A 15,741-nucleotide genomic window follows, 5' to 3' on the forward strand; every position below is an offset into this window, starting at 1 on the left:
TTTCTGAGTCCGGATGCTGTGTGACTTGAAGTGGAACTTGGAGAATTGAATGTGGTTTGATTGAACCTTCAATGTCGCTGTGGATTATGTTGGTCATAACTTGCACAGGCTTATTTCAAGATGCTGATGCTACTCTGAGGTACTGGATTCAATCTGCAGTTAACTGAGCTGGGAGTTTGCTGATGATCTTAAGATATTCTAGTGATAACCCTGTTTGGAGAAAGGTGCATATATGGAAAGAAACAAATAGAATGTGGAAAGACAATACCTAGTAGAATGCTGAATAAAAAAGTTAGAAAGTAGGGGATTTCAACTTCCTCAATATTAACTGGGATAGACAAAATATCAAAGGCTTAGAGATGGCAGAATTTTTAAATGTGTTTGGGGAGATTTATAAGCCAACACGTAGAAAGTCCAAGAGAGGGAGTGGTGTTGGACCTAATTTTAGGGAACAAAGCAGGTGAGTTGTAGATGTGTGAATGGGGAAATATTTCAGTCAGTAGGATTCAGTAAGATTTAAGGTAATCATGGATAAAGACAAATATGGACTGGAAATAAAGATTCAGAACTGGGAGAAGTCAAGTTTTAATATAATCAGACACGATCTGGCTAAAGTTGACCGGGAGCAGCTATTTTCAGGAGAATCCACACCAGAGCAATGGGAGACGTTCAAACGGGTAAGAGTGAAAGTGCAGGGTCAACATGTACTGTAAAGGTGAAGGGTGGATCAGCAAGTCCAGAGAACCCTGCGTGTCAAGGAACACACAGGATTGGATAAAAAAAAATCAAGCTTATGGCAGACACCAGGGATACTCTAGAGAAGTATTTGCAAATTGGATCTGAAATTGACGTGGTGGCAGGAAGCAAAGGGTGATGGACATAAGATGTTTTTGTCACTCAAAGCTGTGCCCACTAGAGTATGATAGGGTTCAGTACTGAGTCCGTTGCTGTGTGTAGTGTATATTAATGATCTAGTCATGAATATAGGAAGCATGATCAGTAAGTTTGCAGAGGACACAAAAATTTGTGGTGTGGTAAATAGCAAGGAAGAAAGCCTTAGACGACAGGACAATATAGATGGACTTGTCAGAACACCAGCAAATGGATTTTAATTCTGAAAAGTGTGAGGTGATGCATTTTGGGAGGACTGATCAAACAGTGGAGTACATGTTGAAACACAGAACCCTAGGAAGTATAGAGGGACCTTGGTGTGTACATTCATCCATCCTTGAAGCTCGCAGGACAGGTAGCTAAGGCGGTTTAGAAGGCATATGGGATACTTGTCTTAATTAGTCAAAGCATTGAATACAAGAGCAGGAGGTTATGCTGGATCCAAGAGGAAGGGTCACCGGACCTGAAACATTAACTCTGATTTTTTTCTCCACAGATGATACCAGATCTGCTCAGCTTTTCCAGCAACTTCTGTGTGTGTTCCAGGTTATGCTGGAGCTGTATACAATGTTAGTAGAGTTATAGGTGGAGCACTGTGTATCTTTTTCCAAGCTGTAAAAACTCTTGAATGTGTCCATAATTCTAAGTAGATCAGTAAACCTCTGAAATCAGTGAGAACATGTGTAAATAGATCGGTAAGTTTCAAAAATCACGTGAACATACACAAACCTCAGTAGTCGGTGAGGATATACAAAGATCAGTAAGCTTCAGTATGAGCATATACATGATTATGTGGGTGAACTGGAAAGTTTCTGATTGAGTAGAACAGGGCAATTGGCACTGAGGAGATGAGCTGCGCTTGTGCTCGACTCGCTGCACCCTTGGGTGGCGGGGGCGTGCAACAAGCAGCAGGCGCTCGCTCCCGGCGCCGGGAACGCGGACGTGGGGAGGGAGGAGATGAGAAGTTGAGCCTGTGCCGTGTGCTGTCGACTTTCACTCAGTGCCAGGATGGAGTTGCGGAATGAGCTGTTGAAGTCCATTTGGTACGCGTTCACAGCGCTAGACGTGGAGAAAAGTGGCAAAGTGTCTAAATCGCAGCTAAAGGTAAAGCGGGGAAGGGGCAAGAGAGCAAACAGAGAGGGTTCACTTAGTGCCCTGTCTGAACAGGGCGCTGATAACCCGGGATGTGTATAGCACGTTTAAAAAAAATATTAACGAGGTGCTCACAGGCTTATGTTTGTATAATTTGTGTGTTTCTACATTTTCTTTTTACGTAGAACACGTTTTCTGATGCATAAGCGTCAGGAAGTCAGTCAACGTGGCCAAAAAGTGAGGTTCTAAGGGCTAGTAGATGTTAGATAGTAGGTGTTGCTGGAGAATCTGAGATAAAAAGGTGTAGAGCTGGATGAACACAGCAGGCCAAGAAGCATCAGAGGAGCAGGAAGGCTGACGTTTCGGGCCTAGACCCTTCTTTTTATGTGGAAACTTACCCATTCCTTCTGCGTCTTATTGCTAGTTAGATTAGAATCTTTGTTAGGTTTGGTGCTTGTGTGTCGCCTGCATTATTTTAGCCAGAATCTTATGGGAGCGATGGATGCGTTGCAGTATACTACCCACTTGGCATCTTGCACAGGCATGAAGTGATGTGAATTTTACTGGGACCTTGCTGTCTGAAACACGGTTTCGAAGTTTGAAGTCGCCAGTCCAACTGAACTTTTTACATTTGTGTCAGAGAGGCGCGCACGCAGGAAACACAGAGCGACAGCCAGACAGAAGTGGTTAGAATCCTTCTGCAATGCAGCAGCAGTCGTGACTCACGGCTTCTTTTAAAACTAAACATCCCATAATTACGAGCAATTATTGGAAAGATTAACTTTGATCACATGCTCTTCATTTTGGGTTTTGTAATCGGACCTTCTTTCAATGCAACGTGCTGATCTTTTACAAAAGGGTGATTGCCGAGTTGAAAAGATACAGCTGAAATGATGGCATCCTGTGCACATTCTGATGGGATAGCATTTTGTTTTGTCATATTAAGTTACTCGAGCGTTTTATCAGGCAGAAAAAGTGCCGTTTCTTCATGTACAGTCTTAAAATTGCACGCTGAATGAAATTTGAAAGACGCTGTCAAAGCTGATGTTTTTTTTCTCAATAGCCTGTGCCAAAACACTTTTAGTTTAAAAATAGACGAGAGCGCAATGCAGAGGATGTCCTGTTACTGCTGAGTCCTCGCAGTAGTCCTATTGGTTTAGACGAATGTATATCCACGAACAGAAAGGTACAACTGTTTGAAAGGGTAGGGAAAGAAAGAAGGAAAATTGTTCCATGACTTCTAAAGGTTTGTGGCGAGAGCACAGTGTCCAGGTTTTCAATTGTCTGAGAGTAAAGTGACATTTTAATTTTAATTTGGTTTTGAGCAAACACCAAGTGGGAATTGTAATCAGAGAATTTGTCCTCAGCCATCTTTAAAAGGGCTCTGTTAAACTCTGTAGAACTACTCAGTTCAAGGTGTTGCTTTGTGTTACAATTGAAGCTGCAAGATGACATTATTAGGTGAAGTGTCACTTTCCTAATCTAGGTCACAGTCCTTGAACTTTGCCTGTGTGTGGAGCAGTTTGTGATGTTTCTCTTCCTGATATCTTCATGGGATGTGGATGTCACTACATAGGTTGCCCATCCTTAAATGTCCCTCAGAAGCCCTGCACGTCCTGCCTGACATCAGATGTTTAGTATAACTGTGTGGCTTGCTCAGCCATTTTGGAGGCAGCCACATTACTGGGGGACTGAAATCACATGTCGATAAGACCAAGTAAGAATGGCAGATTTCCTTCCCCAAAAAAAGGCATTAGTAAACCAGATGAGTTCTTACACTGCCTCCTCTGAAAGAGTTAGTGAGCCAGTTAGTGACAGTTTATGACAATTGATAGATTCATAACAATATTATCAAGACGAGCTTTCAATTCACATTTATCACTTGTTCACATTCTAAATTTCATTCCTGAATGTGGTAGAATTTGAACGCGTGTTTCTGAAGTATTAGCCTGGATCTCTGAATTAGTTGTCCAATGACATTGGAACTAGGCTATTGTCTCCTAATAAGAGAGAACAGTCTATAAATTGTATAAAAAAAAACATTTCCAGCATTAATATTTGAACCGGAATTCTGACACAGCCTCAAAAGATTTTGTTTTACAAGAGGAGAGATTGATCTTCTCTGCTAGAGATTATTTGGGCTTTAGACTGAGAGGTGGTCTCACAGAAACGTGCAGAATTCTGAAAGGCCTACATGGGGTTGCAGGAACGGATATTTCACCTTCCTGAGGCCCAGGGGAGGCAGTGTCTAGAGCCAGGGGATACAATCTCCAGAAAAGGGGCAAGCCGTTTAGGACTGAGATGGGAGAAATGTCTTCACTCAAGAGGTGAAAAATGTTTGGAATACTCTATCCCATATGGCTGTGAAAAGCTCAGTCATTGAGCATGTTCAAAAGAGACAGCTGTAGATTTCTGATTACTAATGACGTCAAGGGAAATGGGATTACTGTGACAAAATGGTGTTGACGTAGATGATCTAGAATGGTGCAGCAGGATTGAGAGGAAAGAATGGCCTACCTGTACTTCTATATAGGTAATATTGAAAGAGGATTTGTCAGTATGTGTTCATAATTAAACTACTTAAAGGGAACTACATTAATAAAACAACTTGCCATTAAATAGTGCCTTTCACTATCTCTGGATTTCCCACAATATTGGCTGTGCAGTGTAGTGGCAAATGTAATAGAGGCAGACCAGCAGCGGCTGTATCGGCTTAGCAGTGAGGGGATGCAAGTTCAACTAAGCTGGTTTTGTTGTTGATTTTATTCAAGAAAAATCATTTGTTCTGGGAGCACTCATTGGGACCTTTTTATATCCATGTGTGGGGACAGACAGGTTCATCTCTTCTGAGAGACACCTTTTCAGAGAGGAACATTTCTTGTGCTGCACTGAAGTACAGACCTAGAGTATGAGCTTAGACTCTGGTGTGAGGTTTAAATGTGCAACTTAGTATGACCACTAAGTCAGGTTAACTCTTGCAGCCTATTGTTTAAGAGTGAAGCAATAAAATGATTTAAGGATGGAAATTTGAGTTGTCGTTTAACCCAACACTATTTGGAACTGAATTGCTTGGTGACCATCCTTCATTTTCATGCTCCTTAGCTCTTCTCTGTCTTCGATTATGTAATTAAGGCCAGTATGCTGTTTCCATTTCACATCATAAACCACCCTTTTGGCCTTTGATAAGAGATTTTCAACTGTAGCCATATTCATATTTTACAATCATGCGCATGCATGGAAACTGAATTGTGACTTCTCAAACCCAATCTTCATAAATAACAAATTATAAAAAGAATGATCACCCACCAAGATCCACATTGAGAAAGGTCCTTTGCTTCTCCAGCCCCCATCCGTATTTAATTCCCCACCATTCTGGAAATTATTGTCTTTGCTATAAAGATTTGTTGACCGGTATTTTACAGATCAATTCCATGACTGTTTTGAATTTAGACATAGGAAGCTTCTGCACAGAGAATTTGCAGAAAGTCTGGAACTCTTTCCCTATGTTCACCCTTCCCTACTCCTTCCAAAATGATGTGGATTCTGGGTCAGATTCACATGTCTAAAATTGCTCACTTTTCATAGATGAGGGATTTTGTTTATATTTCACTCATGAGATGTAAGCATCGCTGGATGGGCCAGCATTTATTACTCATTCCTAGTTGCCATAGGTGGTGGTGAGCTGCCTCTTGAACCACTGCAATACATATGCTGTAGGACGGCCCACAATGCTCTTGGGGATGGAATTCCCAGATTTTGACCCAGAGACAATGAAGGAACAGTGATATATTTCCAAGTCAGGATGGTGAATAGCTTAGAGGTGGACCTGCAGGTGGTGTGTTCCCATCTATCTGCTGCCCATGTTCTTCCAGATGGAAGTGGCCATGAGTTTGTAAGATGCTGTCAAAGAAGCTTTGGTGAATTTCTGCAGCGCACCTTGTAGATGGCACACACTGCTACTGCTAAGTGTCGGTGGTGAAGGAAGCGGATGTTTGTGGATGTGGAACCAATCAAGTGGGCTACTTTGTCCTGGGTGGTGTCAAATTTCTTGAATGTTTATAGAACTGCATCCATGCAGGCAAGTGGGGAGTATTCCACCACACTCCTGATTTGTGCCTTATAGATAGGGGACAGGTTTTGGGGAGTCAGGAGGTGAGCTACTCACTGCAATATTCCTAGTCTCTGACCTGCTCTTGTAGTTGCAGTGTTTACATGGCTAGTCCAGTAGAGTTTTTAACCAATGGTAATGCCAAGGATATTGATGGTAGGGTATTCAGTAATGGTAATGCCTCAATATCAAGGGACATTGATTAGGTTGTCTCTTATTAGAGATGGTCATTGTCTGGCATTTATATGGCATGAATGTTACTTGTCACTTGTCAGACCATGTCTGGATATTGTGCAGCACTTGCTGTGTTTGGATATGGACCACTTCAATAACTGAGGCATTGTAAATGATGCTAAACATTGTACAATCATCAGTGAACATGCCCACTTCAGACCTTATTATGGAAGGAAAGTCATTGATGAAGCAGTTGAAGATGGTTGGGCCTAGGACTCTACCCTGAGGAACAAGGATTGTTCCTGCCTTTGGGCTAAGAGACCCAGGTTCAAGTCCTACCTACTGCAGAGGCGTGTAATAACATCTCTGAATAAGTTGATTAGGAAATAGATACCCTGAGGAAGTCCTGTAGAGATGTCCTGGAGCTGAGATCACTGATGTCAAAAAACCACAACCATCCTTTGCATTAGGTATGACTCCAACTGAACTGGAGTAAAGGAGAGTCGGGGTGTATGCTGCATGAAACCAGATCCAGGAACTGACTGCATGTTTCCTTCTTCCAAATGATTATTCTTTATGTAGGATTTTTGAAGGTGAGGGTCTATAGTCTTTTCAATTTAATTAATAATTCTGGTATAAGTTCCATCTTGTTTTATCTGAAGTTCACACAAGGGCCTTTTCAAGTTGGGAGTCACTTGATCGTATTCAGGAGTGAGAACATGCGAGTCTGATTTTTCTTTTCCTCTCTTGCATTTCCTTATCCCCAAATGTCAATTGATCTTAGTGAGGCTCAAAGTGATTCCAAAGAAAGATTCATCTACAGCTGTTTCTGTAATGCTAGCAAATCTCCTTCTCAAGTACTTTGACATTGTTGAATGTAAAAAATATGGGCAAAGTGAGCAGCTAGTTGGTACATGCAATTACAGGAGCCCATTTCACATGTATCCATTCAATAGCTGACAGAGTTTCTGGCTATCCACTGTGATTGTATCCAATCCTGGTCCATGCTTAGCACCATCTTCCAGCTGGAAACACAATTTGAACTCTCATTTATACAACACTTTCAAAATAGTAAAACACCTAAAGCACTTTGCAAGAGTGTTGTTGAGCAAAATTTGGCATTCAATCACAAAGTAAACTTTAGGACAAACAATCAAAAGTTTGGTCGAAGTGTAAGTTTTAAAGAAGACTTTAAGGAGAAGGTAGCAGTGGAGAGGCAGACAGCAATCTGAAGAGAATTCCAGGGCTTTAGGCCTAGCCAACTGAAGATATCATAGAATCCCTTCACTGTGGAAGCAGGCCATTTGGCCCATCAAGTCCACACCAACCCTCCGAAGAGCATCCCACACAGACCCCATGATGGAGTACTTAAAGTCAAGAATGTGCAAGAGGTCAGACTTTGAGGAATATAAAGGTTTCAGATCCTTGGGGCTGAAGGAAGATACAGAGATAGGCAGATGTGAGGCCATGAAGAGATTTGATATTAAGGATTAGCCTTCTAAATTTAAGATATTGTAAGATGTAGGAGTTTGAAAATGGCACACTTTGTAACCTTGGTATCCAATTTGATATTGAGTTTCCAATCACATATCCTCTCCATCACCAATTCAGGTTACTTCTATCTCCTAATATTGCCCACCTCCATCACTGCCACAGCTCTCCTGCTGCTGAAATCCTCACCCATGCCTTCATTACCACAAGCTTTCTTGTTGACCTCCCAACTAATGCTTTCAAAATCCCTACTACCCAGGTCCCAACTTGCACTGAGCTTATTGATGGATATTGGCTATTGTTCCAAAAATGTTTCACATGGTTGATCTCGGGTAGGTAGTGACTGGGAAGAAATGGTGACTTGGGAAAGCAGTTTATAGAGAGGCCTGAAGATAATAGTTTCCATCTTCTCCAAATTTTATTTGGAGGAAATTTCTGCTTATGCAATACTGGATGTCGAACAAGGATAGGAGGAGTCAGGAAATACCAGTATTGTAATTTACTTTGTTCTCAGCAATTCTATTTTAAGGAGTAATTTAAAGCATTCAATAGGATGTTTGACCAACAATCAGTTATGATTATTCAGGGAATAGTATTTGACTTTTGACATGAAAGGTAGTGGAATAGGAATTGCAGAGCCACACCGATCATACTGCAGGTTTGACACCGTTTTCTGCTTTGAAAGCAGTGCGAGTGGGCAGCACAGAACGTGGCTGCTCTGTCCATAAGAAAATAAAGCTCTGTGCAGATTACCTGGCAGACCTCCACATACTGTTGCTCCTGAAATTCCATCCTCTTCTGAATGAACCAGTTGTTGAAGTCCACTTTCTCAGCCAGATCGAGTGCTCTGTCACGATGCTACATTGACCATTCTTAATATGAAATCCTGGCCAATGAGTTTTGGGAATCTGTTGGACAAGATGTTTTTCACTTTCTGGGCTTGTTAATGTTCTAACCACTCAATAAGCGCTTCAATCTCTGGCTCAGTTACATTAAATATATTAAAACTACAACAGTTACTATACTTTAAACTGAACTTGACTCAAATTCTGCACGTATTTGACTTACAATACCAAAACACAAGTTAGGTGGTTATAGGAAATTGGAAGATTAACCTTTCTTTGAACTCTGTTTCACAGATTCATAAAGGGTTGGGGTGTTTTGGGGCTACCTTCTCCTTTCTGGCAAGTTTGTACCTTCAAATCTCCTCCAACCAATGACTATTATAAACTCCTAGTCCAATATTGCATCACCAGCATCTTGGCCACTTCAGGACAGAATTCACATGATTCTGATATTATTTAAGTCTAAAAATCTTGCATCAATAAACTTCCTTCTTTGGATATTCCTTCAAATCTCATTTACTATGAGGAATCCTTCAGTTAACAAGAACTTTCAACTGTTTTAGTCAAGACACAGAATTTTAACTGAATTCTGTTTAAAAGAGCTGTTTCATACAGGAAGCTTGTTCTAAAATAAAAACTAAAACCTCCATGAGACCAGAGCAACACCCATAATCTACTTAATCCTGTAATTAACTTCTTGGTCCTATGAGGTGAAGTGCTTTACCAGAAATTGTCTAGAGAAATGTCGCGCTTAGGGGACCATCACACCAACGTACAATGTAGTTTTTTTTTCATCCAATATACATGGGCCATTACAATTGCATTAGTCACATAACCAGGCATAGAATCAAACCTGTTGTATAGAGCTTAAATGGGGAAATTCCCAAAGCTAAAAGACAGAAGGTGAGAGTGTCTGGTTGATAAAAAGAGTTGTCCCTTGGTACTAAATCAAATGGCTTTAGAAAGAATATCATAACTAAACATAATCTAATACTGGCAATGGATTTAGAATGTTTGTTTGAGTGACAGATGGAATTAGGTACAAGGTTATGTATTTGTGGAGGGCAGACAAAGCAAGCAAATATACAATAAATGAGCGGGTGTTGAGAGAGATAGAGGAAGTGAAGGAACTTGAAGTGCATGTCTACAGGTCCCTGAAGGTGACAAGATATGGTGGTATTGAAGGCAGATAGATGCTTTCCTTTATTAGGCAAGGATCGGATGAGAAAACAGGGATGTGATGCTGGAAATATAGATGCTGGTTAGGCCACAGTAGGAATTTTGTCTACTGTTCAGTTCAACAGATTACAGGAAGCACAAAATTGTTGTGGAGTGAGTACAGCAGAGATTTACAGGAATGAAAATTGCAGCTGTCAGTTAATATCACATAGGGTTGTTTTCCTTAGATGAGGCAGATGGGGAATATAATTGAGGTGCACAAAATAATGGAGTCTTGAATAGCGTTTCCCTTGGTGTAGAGATCAGTGCCAGGGGCACTGATTTAAGTGATTAGGTGAAAATTTAGAAAGGACCTGAGAAATAATGTTTTCACGGAATTCACCATTCAGTTTTGTGGTTGAAGCAGAAACACCAAAATCATGTAAAAGGAGCCTAGATTGCCACCTGAAGCACTGTATTCTGCAAGGCTGTGGAGCAGAAAAATGGAATTAGAATGGGCGACTAGTTTATTCAGCTGGCACAGAGATGATGGGCTGAATGGCTTCTTTGTGTGCTGTAACCTTTTTATGGTTCAAAGGTTCTCCTGGGATTTCATGGTGCTCCTACCTACCACGCTCATTCATTGTACTACCATTTCTGTGGGATATTATTCAAAGTACAGTAGCGTGGCTAGCAGTTGGGGCAACTTTAACAATCAAATTCTTAGATGTTACAATTGTTGAAATTTTGTTAAATTTTAGTTTATTGCGTCCTAATTATTTTACACAGGTTCTGAATGGGGTTCTGGGTCCTGAATTCTCAGTTTGGGAGGTTAAAGTGGTTATTAAGCAATTAGCTGTCCTTGATGTGGAACTGAGTAGACTTCTTTTTAAATAAGATGTTAACCACTTGAGATTTAAAAGCTTTGAAAGTGTTTTTGAAAGGGAGTTTTATCAACATCCGTATTAGCTCAATAGCGGGCTATATTAGATTTGGATTTTTTTTGAAAGATATGTTCCATTGAAAGAAAACGGTTTCAGGAAGGGGATAATGTTGTGAGCCAGGGAGGTTAAGGATAGTAATGAATTGAAAGAAAAAAACATTTATCAGTAACGTCGGCTAATGTAATATAAAACAGAGAATCGGGAAACTTTTAAAAACCAACACACAATGACCAAAAAATAATAAAGTAGGAGGAAATAATTCCTGAACTTGCAAGTAATATCAAGACAGACAGAAAGAGCTTTGTTAAATATATAAAAGGAACAGAGAGCCCAGAGTAAACACAGGCTCCTAGAGAATGAGAATGGGGAAATAATGGTGAGGAACCAGGAAATGGCAGAGGAGTAGAATCAGTACTTTGCATCAGTCTTCATGGTAGAGAATACCAATAGCATTCCAAAATTGTTAAACATTCATAGGGCAATAAGGGGAGAGAAAATAAGTACAATAATTATCAGTAGAGAAAAAGTGGCAGGAAAAGTAATGTAGCTAAAGACTGATAAGACCCCTGGATCTGATGGGATGCATCTTAGGATATTAAAAGAAGTAGCTACAGGGATAGTGGTGGTAATCTTCCAAGGATCATTATGTCCTGGAACGCTGCCAATAGAACACCTGTATTTAAAAAAGGAAGCAAACAAAAATAGAAAACATAGGTCATAACAACCGAAAGAACTGTGGAGGCTGTAAATCAGAAACAAAAACAGAAATTACTGGAAAAGCTCAGCAGGTCTGGGAGCATCTGTGAAGAGAAATCAGAGTTAACGTTTCAGGTCCAGTGACCCTTCCTGAGTTTTTGTAACTATAGGCCAGTTAGCTTAACATCAATTATTGGGAAAATGTTATTAACTGCTATAAAGCATGTGATAACAGAACAGTTAGAAATACATAGTATGATCAAGTAATGTCAGCATGACTTCATGAGGGAGAAATCATGCTGAAAAAAAAATAGATAAAGGAGAAACAGTGGAAGTAATATATTTGGATTTGCAAAAGGTGATTGATAAGTTATCACAGATTAGCCTGCTTAGTAAGAGCCTACGATGTTGTTAGGCAGTATATTAGCATGAATAGAGGATTGGCTAACGAATAGAAGACACAGAGTTGGAGTTCAAAAGGCATTTTCAGGATGTCAACCAGCAACTATTGGAGTGCCATAGCAATCAGTGCTGGAATCACAGTCATTTGCGATGCACATTATTGAGTTGGATGAGAAAAGTGAGTATCCTATAGTCATGTTTGCAGGTGACAGAAATAGGTGGGCAAGCAAGTGGTGAGCATGATATGAAGGGTCTGCAAAGGATAAAGACCGGTTAAATGAGTCAGTAAAAATGAGCCAGTTATATATAATGTGGGAAAATGTAAGGTTATGTACTTTGGGAAGAAGAATAGAGAGCTGAGTATTGTTTAAATGAAGAAAGACTGCAGGGGGGTTTTGGAATCCTCGTATAAGTCACAAAAAGTAACAGTGAAGGCAAAGAAAATGTTGATCTTTATTTCAAAGGAAGTGGAGCATAAAAATAGGTAAGTCTTGCTAAAACAATACAAGGTACTAGTCAGACCATATCTGGAATACTGTGAACAGTTTTGGTCCCCTTAGCTAAGGAAAGATATATTTAGCATTGGAGGCAGTTCTAGACAAGGTTCACTATGTTGATCGCAGGTATGGAGGGATTGTTTTATGAGGAAAGATTGAGTAGGTTGGGCTTGTAAGCATTGGAATTTAGAAGAATGAGAGGCAACATTATCGAAACATATTAAGATTCTTAATGGGCTTTACAGGATAGAGGCAGAGACGTTGTTTTCCCTTGTGGGAGAGTCTAGGACCACCGGGCATAATTTCAGAGTAAGGAGTCACCCGTTTAAGACAGCAATTGACAAGGAATTTCATCTGAGGCCACTGAATCTATAGAATTCTTTGCCACAGAGGGTTGTCAAGGCTGGATCATTAAATATATTCAAGGCTGACATAGGTTTTTAATCAGCAAGGAAATCAAGGGTTATGGGGAAAAGGACGAAGTGGTTTGAGGATTATCAGATCAGGCACAATCTCGTTGGTTTGGCAGACTTGATGGGCTGAATGGCATACTTCTCCTTCTGCGTTTTATGGCTTATGATCTTCATTTGTTGCCTGCCGTTTCTCTATGCTGGATATTGAGTGAGTAGCTATAAAGGTGGCAGGAAAGTAGGAGGGGCCATAAGGAGCGGTAACAAGTGTGAGTTGGCATTGAGTTTTGATTGGAGGGTATGAAGGGTCATGGAGGGGTCAGAGTGCTAGAAGTCTTCATAGAGGTTCAAAAGGGTCAAAGTTGGCTTCCCAGCCAGCTTGCCTTGGCAGGACTGCCGAACTTCATGATTCCAGTTCCCCATCTGAATAGCAAAAATGGAGCTCAAGACGTGAAAGCTGTTATCACAAGAGTCAGCAATAAGCTTTCTGAAAACAGACAAAAAACAAGTCCCTTAATCAAAGACATCGCAAGATTTAAAGAGCACTGAACTAGCTCAGTAACACAGTATGAGAAAACCAAAGAGGGACAGAGACCACTGCAAAAAAGTGGAAGGCATGTGAGAGAAGCAGCTAAGAAAATCATACATGCAGTGCCCTGGGGTTGTTAAACTTCTTGTTTAGGACGTCGTACGATAGAGTTCCATGGAAGTGGACAAGATATAGATTTTGAAACCAGTTGGTTGAAATGCTATACAATTTTAAAGACAAGCACAACATGAATATCAGCTTGTTACGTGGTCTGGGTGTTGGGTCACATGGACAAGAGACAAACACATAGAAGCAGAATGGCCAGCCTGGTTCAATGCTGTATGGCTTCTAGAATTCTATATTTGAAAAATATTCCTGCCAAATTAGCGGTGAAATTAGTATTAACTGTTCCAAGCTCTAGACTAATATGAATACTAAAGTTTATGAGTGCAACACCTCGTTCAACAAGAATTCTGCTGCAGCCTAAAGAAGGCACATTATACACAGTGGATTAATCTCTTCACCTCTTACCGTTTAATCAATGCAATTGAAATCTTGACAATTTTGTAATATATAAAACATGTAACGAGTGTTTAATTTTCAAATATCTATAGGAAGTCGAGATGGGTAATTCCACTGGCTGCCTACAATAATTCTTTAAAAATTTCTGTATAATGTCTCCTCGTGTCTCCGTAGCATTTAGTCTGTTGGTAATACATTGACAGATAATCTGAACTGTTTGCAATAAATATACTGTACATTATTAACATGTAATAAATGTCAACTGCAACTGATCTTCTGCTGCCACTGTGCTTCCCAAAGGTTGTCAGTAAGTCAGGTCTCCCCGTGACTATCTTTTAAAAATAATTAGAAAATTAAGAAAATGCCATTGAGCATCCAAAATGTTGAGACAGATTTGTTAAATTGAACCGTTTAAAGATTCCATTGGCATTTTGAGAGCTTTGTGGAAAACTGGAAGGTCTCTTGTGGCATTGCTTAAAGCGAGTCAAAGGAAACGCCATTTTATAAAACCGGGGGTGCAAGAGGGAAAAACATTAAAGGAAGGAAGTATGAAATGCGAGGCGTAAGCTTGACAAATGTTGTTACTGAGCAAGAACGTATCCTTAGCCTGGTTCTGTTTTGTAGTTTGACAATTAATCTGTACCAATTTAAGTGGACTTAGTGTTTAGAGTGAGGGAGGTAGTAATTACACATTGAGACTTCGGGATGAAATTGATCTGAAGTTTACACCAGTTTTCACACTGATCAAATCAACACAGCAACTTATGTCAAATTCCCTGGTCCCAGTATCATGTGTTGGGAAATAAAACTGAGGTAAAACAAGAAGAAATCAGAGAGTTTCGTCTCCAGCTTCTTCCCATTCACCTCCAGCGCCCTCCCCAATCTGAACTAAATTGACTTAAGACTGCAAGTAGATTTATGAAAAATGTTCCACATTCGACATACGGCGGAGCAGTCAGTGCCCACAAAACAGAGCTGCAGTCTAGGTCAGTTAGTCAGTGCCTGTGAAACAAGATTTCAAAAGGTAATTTGTTGTTTAGGTTTATTTTAAAAAGCTAGTTCATGGTGTTCAGGACTTTTCTTGCAAAAGTAAGTCACCATAGTATTACCAGACCACAGGGCCGATCTTTTTATTTCAAAAATATACTTTATTCATAAAAAATCTTTGTATACACATAGCCAAAAATGTGGTTCGGTTCTGTACCGTCACATACCAAGGAAACAAACAAACATTCGAGTTTGACTTTATCCAAACAAACCAAAGACATCTCTTATTCGTACAAGACTATATTTACATGTATTTGAGGCACTAGGAAGGTCTGATAACTGAACTGATCTCTCATTAGAGAGGGGTGACTGGTAGTAGTTTAACCTGAGGGTTACCACACCTCAGGTGAGGGGAGAAGTTAAGGAGGAGAGTCCTTTTTAGCAATGTCAACTGGTGTGGAAATTGAACCCATGCTGTTGGCTTCTCTCTGCATTTTGCTACTGGCATTGCATATCCCAATGTATACGCACAGAAATCTTTGTGGTTTATTGGTGTTTGTCAAGTGTAGATCAGTTTGTGCTGAAGGAAATAAGGGAGAAATTGGGCAATCTTTTTGAGTCTGTTGCCTTTTCTACAAAGTTTAAAGTTTTTATATTTTGTGCTTTGTTGTGGGAATGCCACAATTTTGTATGAAAAATGCTGAAAACATTGAAATGATCTTTGCGCACAATGTTATGTTCCACTCGATGAAATTATTTGATCCCTAGCCCTTTCTCTGGCAGACAGATTGTTAACACAAGGTGTGAAAACTGCAATCTAAAGTCTTTGATATCAATGTTTAACATGGAGGTAAGGAAAGGTTAGTTTTCTTATGAATTGAAAGATATTTTACAATAAGGCTGCAGGGAACTGTTTAAAAAAAATTAAAGAAAAAAGTTGCAAAATACAAAATGTGGCTGAAGTCTTCTGTTTTGGATGGCCACAGAATTGGTTG

General features: G+C 40.0%; 1 protein-coding gene across 2 annotated transcripts in view; it reads left to right on the forward strand.

Moving 5' to 3' along the window:
* Window positions 1–1,817: 1,817 nt before the first annotated feature.
* Window positions 1,818–15,741, forward strand: part of def6a (DEF6 guanine nucleotide exchange factor a) — a 131,310-nt gene continuing 117,386 nt past the window's right edge. For both annotated transcript variants that reach the window (XM_048611952.1, XM_048611953.1), the window contains exon 1: window positions 1,818–1,995. In XM_048611952.1, the coding sequence (XP_048467909.1) occupies window positions 1,900–1,995 (96 nt within the window). In that variant the 5' untranslated portion in view covers window positions 1,818–1,899. The remainder of the gene's footprint in view (window positions 1,996–15,741) is intronic.

This window comes from Rhincodon typus, chromosome 25, assembly GCF_021869965.1.
Source record: "Rhincodon typus isolate 14 chromosome 25, sRhiTyp1.1, whole genome shotgun sequence".
Classification (NCBI taxonomy): domain Eukaryota; kingdom Metazoa; phylum Chordata; class Chondrichthyes; order Orectolobiformes; family Rhincodontidae; genus Rhincodon; species Rhincodon typus.